Source organism: Macaca thibetana, chromosome 7, assembly GCF_024542745.1.
Source record: "Macaca thibetana thibetana isolate TM-01 chromosome 7, ASM2454274v1, whole genome shotgun sequence".
NCBI lineage: Eukaryota > Metazoa > Chordata > Mammalia > Primates > Cercopithecidae > Macaca > Macaca thibetana.
This window is the reverse complement of record NC_065584.1, coordinates 76,479,009-76,502,282: the sequence shown is the minus strand read 5'-3', so window position 1 is coordinate 76,502,282 and position 23,274 is coordinate 76,479,009. Positions and strand designations below refer to the sequence as shown.

The 23,274-nt window shown below is 40.3% G+C and overlaps 1 protein-coding gene and 1 pseudogene across 8 annotated transcripts in view; one reads left to right on the top strand and one right to left on the bottom strand.

Annotated features, from left to right (window-relative positions):
- Positions 1-2,926: 2,926 nt before the first annotated feature.
- The window catches only part of HEATR5A (HEAT repeat containing 5A), a 124,739-nt gene continuing 104,391 nt past the window's right edge, over positions 2,927-23,274 (bottom strand). For all 8 annotated transcript variants that reach the window (XM_050799684.1, XM_050799682.1, XM_050799689.1 and 5 more), the window contains 8 exons: positions 21,289-21,537; positions 20,258-20,385; positions 19,093-19,240; positions 17,263-17,535; positions 14,059-14,283; positions 7,388-7,542; positions 5,050-5,263; positions 2,927-4,771 (listed from right to left, as the gene is read on the bottom strand). In XM_050799684.1, the coding sequence (XP_050655641.1) occupies positions 4,464-4,771; positions 5,050-5,263; positions 7,388-7,542; positions 14,059-14,283; positions 17,263-17,535; positions 19,093-19,240; positions 20,258-20,385; positions 21,289-21,537 (1,700 nt within the window). In that variant the 3' untranslated portion in view covers positions 2,927-4,463. The remainder of the gene's footprint in view (positions 4,772-5,049; positions 5,264-7,387; positions 7,543-14,058; positions 14,284-17,262; positions 17,536-19,092; positions 19,241-20,257; positions 20,386-21,288; positions 21,538-23,274) is intronic.
- Positions 18,881-18,956, top strand: LOC126960492 (uncharacterized; annotated as a pseudogene).

Below are 23,274 nucleotides of genomic sequence, written 5' to 3'. Positions count from 1 at the left end.
GGGTGTGAGACCAGCCTGGCCAACGTGGTGAAACACCATCTCTATTTAAAAGAAAAATTACACAAATTGGCCAGGCAAGGTGGGGCATGCCTGTAATCCTAGCCACTTGGGAGGCTGTAGAAGGAAAATTGCTTGAACCTGAGAGGCGGAGGTTGAAGTGAGCAGAGATCATGCCATTGCACTCCAGCCTGGGCGACAGAGCAAGACTCCATCTCAGAAAACAAACAAAAAACAAAACAAAAGTTTTGGGGAAATATGTGGTACATACTTCTGTAGTTGTGAATACATTTCAGCACTTTATCTAATAGGTCATAATTTTGGGATTATATATGATATATATAATTAAACAGTTTTAAATATTGGTTAAAAAAAGGACTCTTGGGTTATGTATCTATTCCATCAAGTGCTATTCTCTAGACCTGTATTGTAAGATGCTTTCCATAAAGTTGATCTTGGAAGCTCCAGTTTTCTTCTCTGGGCTCCCATAGCGCTATATTCATAACTTTTTTTTTTTTTTGAGACAGTCTCGCTCTGTCACCCAGGCTGGAGTGCAATGGCACGATCTTGGCTCAATGCAACCTCCACCTCCGGGTTCAAGCAATTCTCCTACCTCAGCCTCCCAAGTAGCTGGGATCACAGGCACCTGCCACCATGCCCAGCTAATTTTTAGTAAAGATGGGGTTTCACCGTGTTAGCCAGGATGGTCTTGCTCTCCTGACCTCGTGATCTCCTTGGGAGCCCACCTCAGCCTCCCAAAGTGCTGGGATTACTGGCATGAGCCACCGTGCCTGGCCAACTTTTTTTTAATAAACTTTAAGCCCAAACCTCACCATCATACCTCTTTTATAGTAGTTACTTATATCTTTTCAAGGGCCTTCATGTTCCCTTAAGTTGACAGTGAAGTTTGTTTTATAGAAGTAAAATTTAGACTCAATATTTTATTAACAGAAATCTGTTATATCCAGTGTTATTTTACATAAGCTTTTAAGCAATGGGCTAAATAGAACAACTTAACTAGTAGCTTTGTCTGTATTTCTCCTCTTAGAAAAAAATAAAGCTCAAGACAAATATTATACCATTTTGATGGTTTCATCCAAGTTACTAATCAACATTTTTAATTTGTAAAGTTACCAAGCTAGTTAATATGCAACTGCTTTATTACAACGAGACTCATTAGTAATCTAAGCATATAATCTATCCCCATAGAAACTGTAGAAGATGGGCCAGGTGCAGTGGCTCATGCCTGTAATCCCAGCACTTTGGGAGGCTGAGGCGGGCAGATCACCTGAGGTCAGGAGTTCGAAACCAGCCTGACCAACATGGACAAACCCTGCCTCTACTAAAAATACAATATTATCCAGATGTGGTGGCACATGCCTGTAATCCCAGCTACTTGGGAAGGCTGAGGCAGAAGAATCACTTGAACCTGGGAGATGGAGGTTGCAGTGAGCCAAGACCGTGCCACTGCACTCCAGCCTCGGCAACAAGAGCAAAACTCCATCTCCAAAAAAAAAAAAAAAAAAAAAAAGAAACTGTAGAAGATAATTTTAAAAATACTTTTTCCTACTGTATTAGCCAGAAATTTTTTAGTTGTAATTTGGAGAAATGTAATTGAAAATATCTTTAACAAAGACTGAGGAAGGCTCCTGAGGGAGCCCGGAGTGCTGAAAGAGGAGAAAAGCTATACCTTGATGGAATCGGGATTGCCAGTTTTTCTGTCTCCAGCATGAATGCTTGGGATCAGAAAGATGGGTTCAAATCCCAGCTGTTAAGCCTTAATTTCATTATCAGTAAGGATACATTTAACAGTTCAGTGTTGTATTAAATAAGGCGATTTAAGGCAATACATTTAAGAATAGCTCAGATTTCCTAATTCCATTACACTGGACATAAGAGTTTTTTTTACTAATTACTGACATTCATATAAGCACCTTTAATCCAAGTAATTCAGGATAGTAGGCTACCAAAGGAGTAGAAATCTTAACGTGTAAGAGCAAACTAAATGAAACAGCGAAAACAGACAAAACACTTTTTAGAAGTCCCTAAGTCAAATTAATTAGTTACATCCTGAGAACAACCTAGTTCAGCATTTACCTTGGCAAAGAAGTTACAAGTCCTGATCCATCCTGTACCAGTGCAATTCAATAGCTATTAAGTGAGCAAGTTATAAAAGACATAATTTCTCCCTTTGAAGAGGTACAGTCTAAGAAGGAGACAAGATAATATTAAAATGCAATGTGGGCTTGGTGTGGTGGCTCACACCTGTAATCCTAGCACTTTGGGAGGCCAAGGTGGGAGGACAGCTTGAGCTAAGGAGTTTGAGACCAGACTGGGCAACATAGTGAGACCTCATATCTACAAAAAAATTTTTAAATTAGGCTTGGAGGCGTACATCTGCAGTTCCTGCTACTTGGGGGGGCTGAGGCAAAGAGGATCACTTGAGCCTAGTAGGTCAAGGCTGCACTGAGCTGTGTTCACACCATTGCATTCCAGCCTGGGCAACAGAACAAGACCTTGGCTTAAAACAAACAAACAAAACACAAATTGCAATGTGATTTTTTATGCATACAAGAATGTATTAAGCACTATGGAAACACAGATGAGGAAGCAGTTAAATTGGTGTAAGAGGAAGTTAAGAAGTGTTAAGGAGAGTTACCAAGGAAAGGTGACATTTAAGCCAGGCCTATAAGGAATGGGCAATCACCAGACAGAAGAGAGGAGAGAAAAGCACATTTTAGGTAAAGGGAACAATAAGAAATACACTCGATGCCTAGAGACACTCAGGAAGAGACAGAAAATCTAAACCATCACAAATAATGCTCCAAAGAAAGGGCTCTTCTGAGAAAAAAGGCTGGTTTTCTGGACTCTGTGTGAGAGAAACCAACCTGCCATCTTTTGTTGGTAAAATAATTTAAAAATACAAGAATGATAATGAAAATTAGCTTTATTTATGTAACTTAGAAAAAATGATTGTAGTGTTAGAGTTTGTCAAATGTTTTCACTCTGAACAGTTTACAATAGTATTTATATACAAACATAATAAAATAGGTACATCACATTGCTCTTGCTTCAAAATGTTTTCTCAATTCTGACATGCCTCTATCACTTCGGTTTGTAATTTTTAACAGGGAAATGCTCTGTTTTGACAATAGTGCTTGATTCACACAGTATAACACTGAAGTAGAAGGAGAATCAACAATCATGAACAGAGTTAAAAAATATTTTTCAACCAATATGACTTTATCATTAATCTTTTTTCTATAATAAAATATGTTTCATGTTAAAAAAAATACTTGTATTCACCTGATGACCTAAATTTGCTGTACTAAATTTGGCATTTATATAAACCCATAGTTGATCTAAATATAATATAGATATGAACCTATATTAAAACTCATTGATACAAATGTTTGCCACAAATGAAAATGAACACAATTAGTAAGAACAAAGGTAAACGGAAAAATCCATTTGAAAAATAGTGGAGATGCCTTATTCTATTTAAAATGAGTAAAACTTCCATTTTCTGAACCCAATATAAACTAAACCAAAAGATGGTGAAAAACCATGATATAGATACCAAATCTTATGTCACACTGTAAGGCTGTAAGTAATCTGTATTATTGTATACTGGATAATCCTAGACCAGGTTTCCTAAATAGTCCTCCAATCATTTTATCTTCTTGGAGAAATCAGAGAAAGTTTAATACAATTACTGAATAAGGCAGAATTTTTTTTTTTTTTTGAGATGGAGTCTCACTCTGTTGCCCAGGGTGGAATGCAGTGGCACAATCTCGGCTCACTGCAACCTCTGTCTCCCAGGTTCAAGCGATTCTCCTGCTTCAGCCTCCTGAGTAGCTGGGATTACAGGTGCGTGCCACCACACCCAGCTAATTTTTGTACTTTTAGTAGTACATGTTGGTTTCACCATGTTGGTCAGGCTGGTCTCGAACTCCTGACCTCGTGATCCAACTGCCTTGGCCTCCCAAAGTGCTGGAATTACAGGGGTGAGCCACCATACCTGGCCAAGGCAGATTTTAAATCAGCAACTGGGATATAGTATTAGTGCAGATAATTTACACTAGAGTCATATTTATATCTGTCACAGTATTAAGTATACCGCATGTGTACGGACTGTTAGAAGAAATCCATTTCATTTTTAAAGCAGTAGATTGTTTAGTAAGTTTAGTTCTTTAGCACTTTCTTAAAATTCCTGGTAAGTTAGCTCCGTTGTCTTTTTAAATAGAAAAAACAAACCAACCAACCAACCCACAAAACCCACGCACACACAAAAAAATGGTAAGTACGCTGTTACTTTGAAGAGTCACAGCTGTTTAAGGTAAAACAATCAACTAGACCTCCAAGGGCACTTGTGTCTAAAATGTCCCTTTTGTCCCCAAAGGAAATGATCAAGTATTATATTAAGGTGCTTACTATTCCAAATAATAATAATAATAATAATAACATCAGAGGAAATTGGTCTTTAATTGGATGCTTGAGTTTTTTCCAGGACTCTTAGTATATTTAGATGTTGGTATCTTGACTTTGACACTTTCCTGATTGCCCTTTATAGCGGCCTCAAGGCGGGCTTTTAGGGCTGGAGAAGAAGCCACTAAACTTTTAAAAACAGATGAATACTGAGGTCCAATCTGCATGAGATTTTGTAGAGCAAAGTCATGTAAATTTCTCATTATGGAAGTTGCTGATCCCAGAGCATTTTCATCCAAAAGGAAGGAAATGAGGATGGGCAAAAGACAGGCCACCAGCTGAGAGCCTAGAAAGTAAACAAATGATATAAGTTCAGGGACTTAAATGTTCCTAACATAAGGCTGCAAATGCCCCTGATCTGTATACATTTTTCCCCACTAAAGAAAACAATTCATCCAATATCTTCTAAATTCATAATTATATCAATACTTGGGATTAACATGACACCTTTCAATGAATGTGAAATACAGATACGATGTGACTGAATGTTTTGCAATTTAAATAACAGTAAAGTTCTGACTTTTGTAGAGACTGAGTTAGTATGAATTTAGTGCTGATACTTACGATGGTGTTCTTCAGCAACAGTAACCAGTGTTTCTAAGACCTTTATGCCTTCTTGGAAGATCTGAAGCTCAGCAGTGTTTTCAGGTTTTCTCTTGTCTATTTCCTGTAGTTTTTCCATGATACAGGATGCTAAAGAGTAAATGTACGGGTAGGAAACAGCTGGATTTGGATACTGAAAGATGGAATGTAGGAGCTGGTAGGTCTTGATTTGCACCTAATCGGGTAAGAGAAAAGAACAGCAAATACTATAAATAAAATTTTAAAAAGTCCCTGACGACTCTTTGCTTTTTAAAGTAGCAAAGGTATTTAAATTTATTTCTAATTTATCTTTAATTTTGAAAGTCCAAGGGCCAACAGGTAGTCAAACTTCTTTTTTTTTTTTTTTTTTTTTTTGAGACGGAGTCTCGCTCTGTTGCCCAGGCTGGAGTGCAGTGGCCGGATCTCGGCTCACTGCAAGCTCCGCCTCCTGGGTTCACACCATTCTCCTGCCTCAGCCTCCCGAGTAGCTGGGACTACAGGCGCCCGCCACCTCGCCCGGCTAGTTTTTTGTATTTTTTAGTAGAGACGGGGTTTCACCGGGTTAGCCAGGATGGTCTCGATCTCCTGACCTCGTGATCCGCCCGTCTTGGCCTCCCAAAGTGCTGGGATTACAGGCTTGAGCCACCGCGCCTGGCCAGGTAATCAAACTTCTATGCTAACAGTGGTTGTGACAGTTTGGAATGGGAAAGAAGCCTATAGGTAAACAGGGAAGCAAAACTGAGTGGTTAATTTTTCTTCTTTTCTCTAATTCTCCTTTCCCCCCTCATGTCTTTATAATGTAAAACAAAAACACCACCAAAACCCCTCCTTTAACTTTTTTTTTTTTTGAGACGGACTCTTGATCCATTGCCCAGGCTGGAGTGCAGTGGTGTCATCTCGGCTCACTGCAGCCTCTGCCTCCTGAGTTCAAGCAATTTTCCTGTCTCAGCCTCCCGAGTAGCTGGGACTACAGGCGTTCGCCACCACACCCAGCTAATTTTTTCTATTTTTTGTAGAGAAGGGGTTTCACCTTGTTGGTCAGGCTGGTTTCGAACTCCTGACCTCAACTGATCCACCTGCCTTGGCCTCCCAAAGTGCTGGGATTACAGACATGAGCTGCCACACCCAGCCTCCTCCTTTAACATTTTTATGGGTAGAAAGCAAAACAAAACAAAAAAACACCCAAAACAACAAAACACATACAACCTTGAAAGATAGTTTGTTGATTTCAGAAAATGTTTTAGACAAAAATGATGTATTTGATGTTCAAATGTCATGGTCTGAGTGTTTCAAGGAACCACGTCTGGACCATATTAATTATGTGTCATCAGGCATCAGAGTCCCGACTTGGAGACTGCTGTACAAAGCTGCTGCAGGCAGCAGGCAACAGGACAGAGGATAAAAGGAAATGACTATACATCAAATATATAAATCAACTTTTATTGAATTAACTGTAATGGTGTTTTAATAATTATTTTTTCTGAGAGAAAATCTGGTTCCTATATCTTCAGGAGTAGATATATGTGTGATCACTGGCTATGAACTCACCTAGAGGCACATAAAAAATAGGAGATTACTCAAGCAAATGAAGGGGACATAAAGGAACTGGATAAATTTGTGTGTATTGCTTTTGGAATGGGTCCTATTATTTCACATTCATATTACTGAAGGTATGTGCTCGAGTCTTTTTTTTTGAGACAGCGTCTGGCTATGTCATCCAGGCTGGGGTGCAGTGGCATGATCGTGGAGCCTCAAGGTCCCAGGCTCTAGTGATCCTCCTGCCTCAGTCCCCCAGAGCAGCTGGGACTACAGGCCTGTGCCCCCACACCAGGCTAATTTTTGTGTTTTTTTGTAGAGATGCTTTCTCACCATGCTGCCCAGGCTGCTCTCGCACTTCTGGCCTCAAGCAATCTGCCCACCGCGTCCTCCCAAGTGCTGGATGGAATTACAGGCATGAGCCACAGTGCCTGGCCTCCCTTTCTCTCTTTTTTTTTTTTTAAATAAAATCCACTACAATATGCTACAAAGTATCTTATAAAAGTCCCTTATAAAGTTCTAGTGCTACATCAATCTTAAGATTCCTCTATCTCAAATTTAGTTTCTTAACATTTCCTCTTCTGCCACTATCCTCTACCCTTAGAGTTGAAGAACAAGACTTATTTGGCTTTGTCATTCCTGAAATAGAAATTAATCTGAAATCTGAAAATTAAAAATTTGTAGTCTAATATTTCCTATTGGAGCCAACAAAATCACAAAGAAAATTTTGTAAAAGCCTAGCCATAGTCCTATTACATACATCTTTCCGTTAAAAGACACTTACCATAGGATCTTTTATCTCAAGAGTAGCTTTAAATTTATCAATACAGCGCTTCTGAAGGCATGGGATGGTAGTTACTTCTGGACTGGTAGACAAAATAAACACTGTGATAGCGGTAAGTAGACTGACTTCATCAAGTTCTTGGTGTGTTTCATCAACTAAAGAGAAATGCTCTGTTAGAAACAGATCATATTTACTGTTTTATATACCTGTGTGAAGCCGTCTGCAGTTTGGTAGTAACAGTTTGGTGTACCCAACAGATACAGACAATGAACGCTGATTAAGAACCCTGGCAAATGTACATTTTAAGATGTGCATTATAAGTAATTCTAGAGCTAAGAACTACCAAAGTAATTATAATCTTTAAAGGTTAAGGCATCAGTAAATAAATATATACATTTACTAGGAATATATATTTATTAGTTGTGTGACTTTGGACATCTAACTGCATCTTCAGTTTCCTCATCTGTAAAAATGGGAATAACAACAGTACTCACATTGATAGGGTTAGGAAGACTAAATGAGTTAATCCATGTGAAGCATTTAGAATAATGTGCTACACATAACGCTCAGTATATGCTACTTATCATGTTAATTACTTTTACTGTGAGGCAATACAGAAATGCTTGGACAATTATTTTCTCTTTGTTAAAGTATTTTGATAATACATGTATCAAGTGAAAATACCTTAGCACTTTACACATATGATTTCTCAAGAGTAGAGAAAAACCTGAAAACAGCTGTGTACCACAATCATTTGAAGGAATTTTCTATTAGAAGTAATCTACCTTTATTTTCTAGTCATATTCTCATTAAATAATTTTAATGAACCTGCTGTGGAAAAAAAATCACTGTTATTCAAAAACGAAAGGTGTAGCAAATTCAAATATTTAAATTGTTTAAGAATGGGTTGTTACTTATGAAGAAATGACATACATATGTAGTAGTTTTGGTCACATTCGTTCAACAAGTACTTAAGAAACATTGTATGCCAGCCCTCTTTTAGGCACTGAGAATACATCTTATAGAGAAGATACACTATAAACTGAGAAGCAAAGACTTTCAGCTAGTGATGAGGTCTAAGCATATAAAAATATATTAAAAAGCTGGCTGGGTGCGGTGGTTCACGCCTGTAATCCCAGCACTCTGGGAGGCTGAGGCGGGTGGATCACTTGAGGTCAGGAATTCGAGACCAGCCTGGTGAACATGGTGATGCCCAGTCTCTACTAAAAATACAAAAATTGGCCAGATGTGGTGGTGCATGACTGTAATCCCAGCTACTCAGGAGGCTGAGGCAGGAGAATCACTTGACACTGGGAGGCGGAGGTTGCAGTGAGGCGAGATTGCACCACTGCACTCCAGCCTGGGCTGCAAAGGGAGACTCCGTCTCAAGAGAAAACAAAACAAAACAAAAACAAAAAAACACCACACGAGGAGCAGTGGTGTGTGTCTGTACTCGCAGCTACTTGAGACACTGAGGTGGGAGAACTGGTTGAGTCCACCAGGAGTTCGAGGCTGCAGTGCACAATGATTGTGCCTGTGAATAGACACTGCACTCCAGCCTGGGCAACACAGCAAGTCCCTGTCCCTTTAAACAAACAAACAGACAAACAAACAATATTCAAAGTAGCCCAGGACAGTCTATACTGAGAAAGCCTTGAGGAGATAATATCAGAGTTGACGATACTCAAGAGGCACAGTAGCAGTGAAAGCAAAATTTTATGGATGAATAGGATTTATTTTATAAAAGACATCTGAACGATTTTAAGGTAAAACAAGTACACAGTTAATATTTAACGTTAACATGTAGCACTGCTATAAGCACTTTATACACATTAAATATTTAATCAACATAACAGCAACATGAGGTAGGTACTCATATCCCTTATTTTATGGACGAGAAACAGACATGTAGTCATTTGTCCGAGTCACACAATTAGTAAGGCAGAAAGTTTGATTACAGAGACTGTACTGTTAACTATAATGCTATACTGCTTCCCTTACAGCAAAGTTATTTTTAACCACCTATAGCAACTTGAAACTGCAACAGAGTCAGCTAATTTGTTTAGTAAAAATGTCTTTATTCTCAGTAGGATAAAGTTCTCCTGGGTTCTTTTTACCTTTTCTTCTAAAATCTCTTTATTCCTACTTTTACCTATGATAGATGCATAATTTGCTTAGCATTAGCCTGTGAAAAGCCTGTGTGGTAAGAACTGAGGCCTCTTGCCAACAGCCATATGAATGAGTCATCTTGGAAATGAATCCTCTAGCTGCAGCCCTGGCCAACACCTTAACAGTAATTTCATGAGAGAACCTAAGCTAGAACCACATAGCTAAACTGCTCCTAATCCTGGACCCATAGAAACTGTCAGATAATAAATGTTTGCTCTTTTAAGCCACTAAGTTTTGAGGCAATTTGTTAGGCAGCAAACATTTAACCTGTCATGATCAACTCCTTAATTTCTCTCAGTAGCTAGTCTAAATCTTGTCCTAGCCTAATTCCCTGATACACATCCAAAAACAAAAAAAAAAACAATAAAAAATACACAACCCATTTTTTGTGTGTGTGAGATGAAAGAGGCAAGCTCATCATAACCCTCAACATGAATTATTATTATTATTTGTAGAGACAGTATCTTGCTATGTTGCCCACACTGGTTTGAACTCCTGGCCTCAAGCGGTCCTTTGGCCATGGCCTCCCAAAGTGCTGGGATTATAGGCGTGAGCCACAATGGCCAGCCCTCAACCTAAAAACTTGTAGCTATAATACTATTTTCTATCCTCACCTCCTGTTCTTTCCTCATATTGGCAGAGGTCAATCCTTTTAAATGTACTGTAAATTTTATTCCTTCTGCCTAGACAGGGATGCTGCTTTCCTTTCTAATACTTCTAACTCCAACCACATGTCCACCTCCTTTTTTTGCCCTGTAAGTATGAACTCATGCTTGAATGTCATCTTTAAAAAAAGTTATCCCTTGACCTTACACTTTCCGTTTAGCTATTTCTCTTCTTCCTGTGAAGAGAAGCCTATACCTGATCCTTCCCATTCCTTACACCTCTCATTTGTGCCTCAACACTGTGAGCTCTATCCCCCACACTGTTTGGCCTCTCTACAGTATTTTATAGTGCTGACCACTCCCTTTTTATTAAAAACTGGCTTCTGTAACTACATTATCTTCTGAATCTCCTCTCACCTTGCTTTTGGTCCTCTTCTTGCTCCAGAAACTCAAGCTGGGTGATTTCAATTGTCCCATAGGTTACATTGACAACTCCCAAATACATATATAGTCCAGAAAGTATCTGTAGCCCAGACTACTCTCTTGAATTCCATACCTCCACCCATCTGTTCCATTTGACTATCCTCTAGGCATTTCAAAATCAACTCACTCTCTTGTCCTAAAAACCCTCACTTGGTTATTTCTGTTAATCACATTTGAGTGTTCAAGTCATCCTACCCTTTCAACTCCTAAATCAAACTATCAGTAAGTTCTGTGGAAAACTGCTTAACATTTTACTTTTCATCATTCTACTCCTGTTTGTCCGTACTAACATTATCTTATCTCCTACAGTGTGGCTTTCTTCTTTACACTGCTGCCAAGAGTGAACCTTTAGAAACGCAAATCCAAGCACATTACTTTCCTTCTTAAAACCCTTTCAGCCGGACACAATGGCTCATGCCTGTAATCCCAGCACTTTGGGAGGCTGAGGTGGGCGGATCACGAGGTCAGGAGTTTGAGACCAGCCTGACCAACATGGTGAAACCCTGTCTCTACTACAAATACAAAAAACAAAAATTAGCCAGGCCTGGTGGTGCACACCTGTAATCCCAGCTACTCAGGAGGCTGAGGCAGGAGAATCGCTTGAACCCGGGAGGCGGAAGTTGCAGTGAGCTGAGATTGCACCATTGCACTCCAGCCTGGGCAACAGGGCGAGACTCCATCTCAAAAACAACAACAACAAAAAACCATTTCATGATTCCACATGCCTATTAAAGGCAGTCCAAATCGTGCCAAACACTCCATAATCTGGCCCCATGTACCATCCAACTTATTTCCCTACTAATTGCCATTTACCACTCTTACATACTCTTCCACCCAAATCCACACCCCCTCATTGTTCTACTTGCCTTCCTTAGCTATTTAATTCTCCAAGTTTTTGGTCAAACTGTTGTACCTAGAATCCATTTCTTTCTTTTTTTTTTTTTCTTTTTTTTGAGACAGAGTCTTGCTCTGTCGCCCAGGCTGGAGTGCAGAGGTGCGATCTTGGCTCACACTGCAATCTCCACCTCCCAGGTTCAAGCGATTCCTAGAATCCATTTCTACGATGTCCATGTGGAGAAAACTTTCTAATCCTTTAAGATGTTGACTCTTCTGAGAAGCCTTAATGGTGGATCCAGAGATGCACCACTGACATCCCCTTCAAGGGAAAATGTGCTGCCCAGCTGTGGGAAGCGTGATCAAGGGTCAGCTCCTTCTGGGTCAGCCTCAGCTAGAGATAGCTATCTTACCTGAGATCAAATCCTTCCTGGAACAGCCCACATTTGAAGGCCAGGCCATTTCTGTCATATGTTCAGACACTCTGATGGGCAATCTGGCTCCAGAGTTCCTCAGACGGATTTACTGAGATTTGTTGGGAAACTGTCACAGTTTGACTTCTTTTGCCCAATATTGCCTTCCCCTTTTCCCTCACAGATGTTGTTTCTTAATAAACTTCTTGCTCCCCAAACTCCCACTCAGTGAGTACTTTTAGAGAATCCTACTTGTGACACTCTGCCTGATTTCACTTAATCAGTACCAAGTACTCCCATTAAAAAAAAAAAAAAAAAGTTATAATTTTTTTTTTTAATGTACTAGAAATGCAGTGATAATTAAGATATGACTATTGCCTTTGGGAAATTCTTAAGGTAATAATCACACCCAACAGCAATTTATAGGAGCCAGACTCCACTATATTCCCAACTTTGGGCAAAGTGGGTGGTCAATAAATGCTGATTTCAATTGAAAACATTTTATATGTAAAATGAAATATGGCAAATTGTGACATTTATAAACAAAACTGGGAAGGCAGGGAAAATGTATAATGTGTATGAAGAATTTTTATAATCACTACAACATACTATTGAAAATAAAAGCCTCACAAAAATAAGAAGAAAGAGAAATTTTTTTTTTTTTTTTTTGAGACAGAGTCTTGCTTTGTCCCCCAGGCTGAAGTGCAGTGGTACGACCTTGGCTCACTGCAACCTCTGCCTCCCGGGTTCAAGCAATTCTCCTGCCTCAGCCTCCGGGGTAGCTAGTATTACAGGTGTGAGCTACCACACCCAGCGATAAACAAGTTTTAACAGATGTTGAAAATAATACTGGCTATCATTTATTGATATATGCCAGGTAATAAGTGAGATGCTTTTCACATATTAAGTTACTGCTCTAACAATTTCTTGCAACATAATATCCCTATTTATTAAGAAAACTAAGGTGCAGAAAAACTGAATAACTTGACTAGTCACTTAGTAAATGCTGGCATGGTGAACCAGATTGGTCTTTTTGTTTTGTTTTGTTTTTTTTTTTTTTGAGACGGAGTCTCACTCTGTCGCCCAGGCTGGAGTACAGTGGCCGGATCTCAGCTCACTGCAAGCTCCGCCTCCCGGGTTTACGTCATTCTCCTGCCTCAGCCTCCCGAGTAGCTGGGACTACAGATGGCTTATGTACTTTTCAGTATACTGTGTGTATTAAAAACTTCCATTGGCTAGACATGGATCATACTCCATTATTTTTTTACTAAACACACTATTATATCTGAAGGTCTTTCACTGTCAACGTGTAGGTTGCCTGTCATTTAACAGCATTAAGGGTTAAAGACGCTAAAATCGGAACACAGCTTTTTAATTTTATTTTTTTGAGACAAGAGTCTTGTTCTGTCACCCAGGATGGAGTGCAGTGGCACGATCTTGGCTCACTACAAGCTCTGCCTCCTGGGTTTAAGCAATTCTCCTGCCTCCTGCCTCAGCCTTCCGAGCTGGGATCACAGGCGTGCACTACCACACCTGCCTAATTTTTGTATTTTCAGTAGAGATGGGGTTTCTCCATGTTGGCCAGGCTGGCCTTGAACTCCTGACCTCAAGTGATCCACCAGCCTCGGCCTCCCAAAGTGCTGGGATTACAGACGTGAGCCACCGCGCCCGGCCCCAGAACACAGCTTTCTTTCTTTTTCTTTTTCTTTTTTTGAGACGGAGTCTCACTCTGTTGCCCAGGCTGGAGTGCAGTGGCGTGATCTTGGCTCCCTGCAACCTCCAGCTCCAGGGTTCAAGCAATTCTTCTGTCTCAGCCGAGTAGTTGAGACAGCATTGGGTAGCTGGGATTATAGGCGTGTGCCACCAGACCCAGCTGGTTTTTGTATTTTTAGTAGAGATGGGGTTTCACCATGTTGCCCAGCTAGTCCTGAATTCCTGACCTCAGGTGATACACCTGCCTTGGCCTCCCAAAGTGCTGAGATTACAGGTGTGAGCCACTGCACCAGGCCAATTTTCTATCTACTTATACGTATCCTCTAAACACATAGTATTGAATATGGTCTCTTCTAGGTGATATGGCCAAATACAATCAAGTAAAATATCCTCAAAAAACTCTTTTTCTCACTTTTTAAAACAAACTGAACTGCTTCCAAATAGCCTCAATTACCTGGATCCCAACAGTCAAGAACTGTTGTTAAAGCACTTCGGAGAAGGTCAGTCCAAGCAGTGTGGCTCTTTTCTGCCCGCGCCATGGGAGAAGATAAGATTCCTTTCAGAGCCTGTAGGGAAGCTGCAACCGTCGAAGATAACTGGCCCCCCGGTAACTTCACAGCAGTCTCTCTGAGGACCCCAATTGTGAGGTACAGTATAGTAGGGAGAATTGAGATGCTTCCTGTAAAATAAATTTTTTAAAAACATACTGCATTTCAACCTATGTATATATGGTTCCTAAAAACAAATCATCAAGGAGTAAGACAATGTCAGATTTTTAGTTTTTAAAAGATGATTTCTAATAAAGAACTGTAACTGTTAAGATAATGTAAGTAGTTTTATTAAAATTTTTAAGGATGGATTAAATCTTGATGGTTATAACTGGAGATGATGTTTAAATTGTATGAGTATCATGCTTTTGCTGTTTTTGTTTTATTTGGCAGTTGATAAATGAACTTATTTTTATTTATCTTTTATTGTGGTAAAATATATACAACATAAAGTTTACCATGTTAACCATTTTTAGTGTATAATCCAGTGGCATTAAGTACATTCACAATGTTGCCTGGGCAACACAGTGAGACTTCATCTCTACGAAAAAAAAAAAAAAAAAAAAAAAAAAGCTGGGACGGTGGTGTGCGCCTTAGGAGGCTGAGGTGGGAGGACTGCTTGAGTCCAGGGGGTTGAGGCTGCAGTGAGCTGAGATTGTACCACTGAACTCCAACCTGGGCATAGAGTGAGACCCTGTCTAAAAAAAAAAAAAACCAACCAACAAAAAAATAACATCTTTAGCGGCTGAGTGCGGTGGCTCACGCCTGTAATCCCAGCACTTTGGGAGGCCAAGGCAGGTGGATCATGAGGTCAGGAGATCAAGACCAGCCTGGCCAATATGGTGAAACCTGTCTCTACTAAAAATACAAAAATTAGCCAGGCGTGGTGGTGCGCGCCTGTAGTCCCAGACACTTGGGAGGCTGAAGCAGAAGAACTGCTTGAACCTGGGAGGCAGAGGTTGCAGTGAGCCCAGATAGTGCCACTGCACTCCAACCTGAGTGACACAGCCAGACTCCATTTCAAAAAACAAAAAACGAAAAAACACCCTTAGCAGAAATATGTTTACCAATTAAGAAGTATCTACTAAGTACTAAATACCTATAATCTGCTAGATTTCACAGAATATACAATTTTAATTGGAAACAAAACATTTCTCTTTTTTTTTTTTTGAGACAGAGTCTCACTGTATTGCCCAGGCTGGAGTGTAGTGGCGCGATCTTGGCTCACTACAAGCTCCGCCTCCAGGGTTCACGTCACTCTCCTGCCTCAGCCTCCTGAGTAGCTGGGACTACAGGCGCCCACCACCACGCCCGGCTAAATTTTTGTATTTTTAATAGAGATGGGGTTTCACCATGTTAGCCAAGATGGTCTCGATCTCCTGACCTTGTGATCCACCCGCCTCAGCCTGGGATTACAGGCATGAGCCACAGCACCCGGCCGACATTTCTCTTTTATATGTAATACTCAATTACATATAATGCCTTTGTAGGACAGATAAAAGCTACAGACCGGCCGGGCGCGGTGGCTCAAACCTGTAATCCCAGACTTTGGGAGGCCGAGACGGGTGGATCACGAGGTCAGGAGATCGAGACCATCCTGGCTAACATGGTGAAACCCCGTCTCTACTAAAAAAATACAAAAATCTAGCCGGGCGAGGTGGCGGGCGCCTGTAGTCCCAGCTACTCAGGAGGCTAAGGCAGGAGACTGGCGTGAACCCGGGAGGCGGAGCTTGCAGTGAGCTGAGATCCAGCCACTGCACTCCAGCCTGGGCGACAGAGCCAGACTCCGTCTCAAAAAAAAAAAAAAAAAAAAAAAGCTACAGACCTACATATGGAAATAACACATGCATATACATGAAAAAACAAAACTCAGATGAGCTAGAGTTTTTAGAGAAGCCTTTATACCTGAAGTAGGCCTGCAGTTGAACCACAAAGAAAGAAAAATTTTTTAAAGCAGATAAGGGTCATTTCGATCAAGTAATGACATGGTAGTACAGAACAAGGATGAACATGAAGCCTCTTGGGTTTAGGATTTGCAAAGAAGGAACTGAAAAAAGGTAACGACTTAGCAGAGCTACACAGAGAGCCTTAAATGCCATGTTAAAGAGTATGAACTTGCTGGGCATGGTGGCTCACACCTGTAGTCCCAGCACTTTGGGATGCCAAGGAGGGAGGATCACTTGAGGCCAGGAGGTCAAGACCAGCCTTGGCAACCCAGCAAGACCCCATCTCTACAAAAAATTAAAAAAAAAAAGTTAGCCAGGTATGGTGGCACAGGCCTGAGTCCTAACTACTCAGGAGGCGAAGGCAGGAGGATTGCTTAAGCCCAGGAGTTTAAGGTTACAGTGAGCTATGATTGTTCCACTGCACTCTGGCCTGGGTGACAGAGAAAGTACCTGTGTCAAACAAACAACAACAACAAAGAGTATGGAGCCAATTCTAAACAGAACCAGATACAATGACAAACTTTTGCCATCACTGAGGCAGGAAAAGTCTGTTAGAAACTGTATACCAAAACATGCCCAAGCACTAATAATTGCCACTGACTGAAGTACTGTCAATCATAGAAGAGCATATCTATTTATAATACTTGCTATTTCTATATTTTCACTCTCTCTCTCTTTTTTTTTTTTTTTTTCCCAGACGTAATTTTACTCTTGTTGCCCAGGCTGGAGTGCAATGGCATGATCCTGGCTCACTGCAACCTCCAACTCCCAGGTTCAAGCGATTCTCCTGCCTTAGCCTCTTGAGTAGCTGGGATTATAGGCATGTGCCAAAATGTCTGGCTAATTTTGTATTTTTCGTAGAGATGGAGTTTCACCATGTTGGTCAGGCTGGTCTCGAACTCCTGACCTCAGGCGACCCACTCACCTTGGCCTTCCAAAGTGCTGGGATTATAGACGTGAGCCACTGCGCCTGGCTCTCTATATTTTTACTTTTAGTAAAACAATTTATTAAAATGTAATCCTAATCTTAGAGGATTAAAGACAATACCCAAATGTTTGGGTCAGCATTCATTTAAAAAGAAAAAGATTAGCAACTAGATTCCATTACCTATTAAAACCATTTCTCTTCTAGGTCAAGTCAAGCAATCACATACCACAGCATACCTTCAGGAGAGCACACTGCAGGAAGTTCGGAAAGGATAACCAACGCAGCTGAAACCAATCTACTTCCATCTTCTGATAGCATCTGTGGCTTCCTAGCTTTTACTCCTGGGCTACCTGTCAATTTAGGATTTAATTCTGGGAGCTGTCTAACTAGAATGCATACACACAATTCTAGTGTTGCAAAGACCAAAGACTTCCCAGGTACAAGTCCTCCGGTGTCCTTTCCCTCTCCAAACTCTGGCAGAGTTTCCTTTTCAGCAGCCCCATCATCAACTAAAAGACAGAAAGAACAGTGTTTAATAAATACTTTGTGCTTGCTTTGCTTCTGGTAGATGGCAATTTAGTTAAATCCTGTTACAGGAAATACATTTATTTTATTTTTTTGAGACTGAGTCTAACTCTGTCACCCAGTCTGGAGTGCAATGGCATGATCTTGGCTCACTGCAACCTCTGCCTTCCAGTTTCAAGCGATTCTCCTGCCTCAGCCTCCCGAATAGCTGGGATTACAGGCATGCACCACCATGCCCGGCTAATTTTTGTATTTTCAGTAGAGAAGAGGTTTCACCATGTTGGTCAGGCTGGTCTCGAACTCCTGACCTCAAGCTATCTGCCCGCCTCGGCCTCCCAAAGTGCCAGGATTACAGGTGTGAGCCACCGTGCCCGGCTCGGAAATATATTTAATGACTAAATTTTGGGTGTGAAAGACTAAGAGAGAAAGAAGTTATGAAGGGAAAAGTAATCATCTTTATTATGACTTCCTATTGCAATTGGTCAAAAGAAGTCTTTTTAATCCTGTCAGTCTTATAATATTGCCTGGTTAACTCCTTCTTGCTGTTAAGACTGTAAACCTGATAGCTAGAGCTCCAGAAATTACCATGTGATCTTAGGTATCGATGGTGGCTGGACAGGAAGAAAGTCACGTCCTTAATGTCTTTAAGAAGGTGCCATATCAGCCCTAGACTCTCTATCTCTGGCCACCTATTTAGATGAGCAAATAAATCTTTGGGGTTTAAATCCACTGTTATATTGGGTTTTCTATAATATGTAGCCAACTATAATCTTAAGTGGTAAACTCTCCAATACCATATTAGACTTGTAAATGAGCAATCTGCAAACATAAGTTCTTTCCATGCATATTGGTAAACATAGCTAAAGCAAGTACTCTAGTAGTGAAGGGATTTATTTCTTCCAGGTTTTGTTAAAATTCTCATTTCACCCAGAGAATAGTAGTTTAACTACTGACGATATCTAGACTAACATGCAGAGCTGAATGAGAGGATTTAAAACCATGCCAGGCTGGGCATGACGGCTCATGCCAGTAATCCCAGCACTCTGGAAGGCCAAGGTGAGTGGATTGCCTGAGTCTAGGAGTTCGAGAGACAAGGCTGGGCAACAAGGCCACATCCTGTATCTACTAAAAAATACAAAAAAATTAGCCAGGCATGGTGGCATGTGCCTGTAGTCCCAGCTACTCAGGAGGTTAAGGTGGGAGAATCACCTGAGCTTGGGAGGTCGAGGCTGCAGTGAGCCGAGATCATGCCACTGCACTCCAGTTTGGGCAACTGGAGTGAGACCTTGTCTCACTAAATAAATAAACAAATAAATAAAGCCATGCTTAAAGACTCTACTTTCAGGGATCATTTCTATAGTTTATTACTAGGGAAGTTTCTCTGAATGTGCAGAGCACAAAAAGTAAAACAAGGCCATGCCTAGACATGTTTTATTTGTACTACACACAAAAGATGATCAAAACTATAAAGATATATTAAACAATACTTTACAAAAGAATGATGCTATTTGATCAACTCGGCACTAAAGGTTAACATTTACCTTCTGCGCTTCGTCTTTTTTCCTTCACATGTTCTTGAGCAGCACAGATAATCTGCCTTACCACTTCAAGTGAAGCCAACTGAATGGAAGGTGATTCTCTGGTTAAAATTACTCGATGTAGAACGTTCAGTAATTCTATACCCAAGTCCTATCATAGAAATCATGTAGAGGACACTGTATTAGAAATTATACATTTTTTTTTTTGTAAAAAATACCAATGCTAAATGCCATGACAAAATTCAGAAAAAGAGAATGTAACAAATTGCTTTAGTGCAATAAAGTTAAGTAACACTTGCTCCATTTTAAATCAATGTCAGAGGCCAGGCACAGTGGCTCATGCTTGCAATCCCAGCACTTTGGGAGGCCGAGGTGGGTGGATTACTTGAGGCCAGGAGTTCGAGATCAAGCCTGGCCAACATGGTGAAACCCTGTCTCAACCTGATTAATGCTTTAAACCTAATAATAGCATTAAACACTTAAATAATAGACAGTCTATGCAGAAGAAATTATACTACTCACTTATCTCAACATCCAAGAGTCAATAACAAAAGAAATATACTAGATAAAACATGATATCAAAAGTATCTGCCCAATGCATACTTGCCCTTGAGAAAAGCAGTCAAAGGGAAGTACCATACTTTGTACAGGAACCCTTTTCCCATGGCCACACCCAAGTCAGATAGTAGTGCCTGACTCCATCTAAAGATTAGCCAGCAATCTCTTAAAAAGACCTAGAGGGAGAACTCAGCCAACAGGAATACTTTGTAATGGACAGTAACTACATGAACCCATTAGATTCTCTCTTGGGGAATGGAATATAAGATACAGGTATATACACAAAGAGCAGGGTATGCAGAAGCAAAAAGACACAAAGAATAAATGCCACATGTAATTAGTGGCTACTGCCCTGGAGAATGCAATATAGAACTCTCCCATCATTGCAGAAAGCAGCAGAGACAGAAAAGTGGCAGAGTCAGAGGCATGATTGTTTCTGGGTCAACACATACGCTTATGGCATTCTGGTTCCAAGGCCTAGCTGTGTGGCCGTATGGTTTTAAAAAAAAATTTCTCTGTGTTTACTCTCTGTTAACTATAGAAACCTGAACATGTTTCTCTTCCTTAAAGTCTACAGAAGCCTTACAAAAAAAAACCCCAGATAAATCACCTGATCACTGCCAATTTTTGATCTGGGCCAAGGTACATCTAGAAGGGCTTGCAATGCATGTAAACAAGCAGTTATGCTTTCCATGGTTGCATCTGAACGCAAGGAACATAGAAATTCCACGCTGATTCCTGTGGAAAGCAAAAAAAGAGGAGGAGGCTTCTTTCAAATTATTAGTTTATGAAATTAAGTAATTAATCTTATATTTTGGTAAGATATATAAACAAACAGTAAAAAGGTAATACAAATAAATCACAATGAATTTAAGACTAAACAACTAAATGACAAGACAAGTCACTTAATAGTTTGTTTCTATCTACATGTACAAGAATAATCATCTATGCTGGGCGTGGTAGATCACCCGAGGTTGGGAGTTTCAGACCAGCCTAACATGGAGAAATCCCGTCTCGACTAAAAATACAAAATTAGCTGGGCATGGTGGCACATGCCTGTAATCCCAGCTATTCGGGAGGCTGAGGCAGGAGAATCGCTTGAACCCAGGAGGCAGAGGTTGTGGTGAGCTGAGACTGCTCCATTGCACTCTGGCCTGGGCAACAAGAGCAAAACTCTTGTCTCAATAAAAAAAAAAAAACAAAACAAAACCAAAAAACTAAACTAGGCCTGTGCACTAGTTGCTTAGTTGCTATGAAACAGTTCAAAGCTGCAAAAATTACAATAAAATTGCACCAGAAAACATATGGAGTTTTACAACTTTACTTTGGCTAAAATTTATTGGGTGATCATCACGTATCAGTCATTGTGCTTTGACATACATCTTTTTATTAAATTATCGTAACAGTTGACAAAGTAGGCACTATTATTGACACTAATTCTGAGATAAATGAGCAGAGAGCTCAAGTAATTTATTTATATTTATATTTTTAATTGACAATAATTGTGAGCTTGAGTTGAAATCGTGCCAATGCACTCCAGCCTGGGCAAAAGAGTGAAACTCCATATCAAAAAAACAAAAACAACAACAACAACAACAAAAAACCCGAGGGTTGTAAACTTCTGTAAGTGATTTAACTGACCTAAAATCAGATGGAATCTATCAGTATAGACATCCTCAGGGGACTTTATGGTAGCCCCAGAAGATGAACCCTGACACATGGAAGTTGGTGTTACAGGCCTGGAGAGATCAGATGCTCCTTCATCTGGGTCAGCAACAACAAAGCCCGTGCTTGTAAGCCACAATGCCGTAGCATGGAGGATAAGTGCCCAGGAGTTGTAATACTGCAATTTTGCATTTTCACTAGTCTCTGCTGTGTAGAAAGCACCGCCTAAAGCAAACAGTTTCAGGAGAAACAAGAGATTAGCTGCCAATGTATTTTCTCCTTTTTCTGTTACAAGATATAGACCATTTCCATCACTCTGAAAGTTCCCTTGTACCCTTTTTCAGTCAGTTCCCTATACCCTAAGGCAACTACTTTCTAGTTTTTATCAGCACAGATTAGTTTTGCCTACTCTTCAACTTCATATAAATAGAATCACATATTCACATGTACTTATTTGCGACTAATATTTTGTTAACAAAATAACCTAACAACATTTTTAGAGATTCATTCATGCTGCTATGTTATCAGTATTCTGTTATCAACGTTCTTATTTTTACTGGAAGTACAACTGATAGGTCATAGGGCTCATCTACTTTTAACTTCATAAAAAGTTTTCAGCCTAATTTGTAACTTTTTATAATTTAATCATAAACATTTAAAAACAAAATATGTGTATATGTGTGATTAAAATAAATACCAATACCCATTTACCCACTTCCAAGATGGAACATTAACATTTTCCCTGATTTTCTTTTTAAATCTCTCTTAATTTTTTTCTCTTTTTTTTCAGATGGAATCTCACTCTGTCGCCCAGGCTGGAATGCAGTGGTGAGATCTCAGCTCACTGCAACCTCCAACTTCTGGGTTCAAGCGATTCTCCCGCCTCAGCCTCCTGAGTAGCTGGGACCACAGGTGTGCACCACCACGCCTGGCTAATTTTTTGTATTTTAGTAGAGATGGGGTTTCACCATGTTGCCCAGGTTGGTCTTGAACTCCTGGGCTCAGGCAATCCGCCCACCTCGGCCTCCTAAAGTGTTGGGATTACAGGTGTGAGCCACTGCGCCTGGCCAATTTTTTCCTTGAAAAACCTAAAACTGTTATACCACTAATTCTTGCCCCTCCTTCCATGACGACTTTCCTCAAGCCAGTAAGAATGACTCCTAGATATGGTCTTATACTTTCACAATAATCTATGCATTCATTAATAACATATGCTTTTTTTGTGTGTGTTTAAAAGTTTACTTAAAAGGCATCACACCGTATGTATCCTTTTTTTTTTGGAGATGGGGTTTCACTATGTTGTCCAGGTTGGCCCTGAACTCCTGAGCTCAAGTGACCCTTCCACTTCAGCCTCCTGAGTAGCTGAGACTACCAGCATGTACTACCATGCCTGGCTTACATGCATCCTTTATTTTTTCTGTCCAGGCACGGTGGCTCATGCCTGTAATCCCAGCACTGTGGGAGGCTGAGGCAGGCAGATCACCTGAGGTCAGGAGCTTGAGACCAGCCTGGCTAACATGTAGAAACCCTGTCTCTACTAAAAATACAAAAATTAGCTGGGCGTGGTAGTGCACACCTATAGTCCTAGCTACTTGGGAGGCTGAGGCAAGAGAATCGCTTGAACCCAGGAGGTGGAGGTTGCAGTGAGCCGAGATCAAGCCACTGCCCTCCAGACTGCGTCACAGAGCAAGACTCTGTCCCAAAAATAAATAAATAAATAAATAAATATTTTTTCACTTAACATTATGTTTTTAAGATTTACTTACAGTTGCTATATGTCTGTCATTCATTTTTCTGTTGTGTAAGTAAATCAGCTTATTTTCACTTTGTTTCAATTTTAATGCTACTGAAAAGTACAACAATCACTCCACATATCTTTTTGTATATAATTCCAACGAAAATTCTAATAGGACTAGGGTGCGCACCATAGTGTACACTATAGTCCCAGCTGCTTAGGAGGGT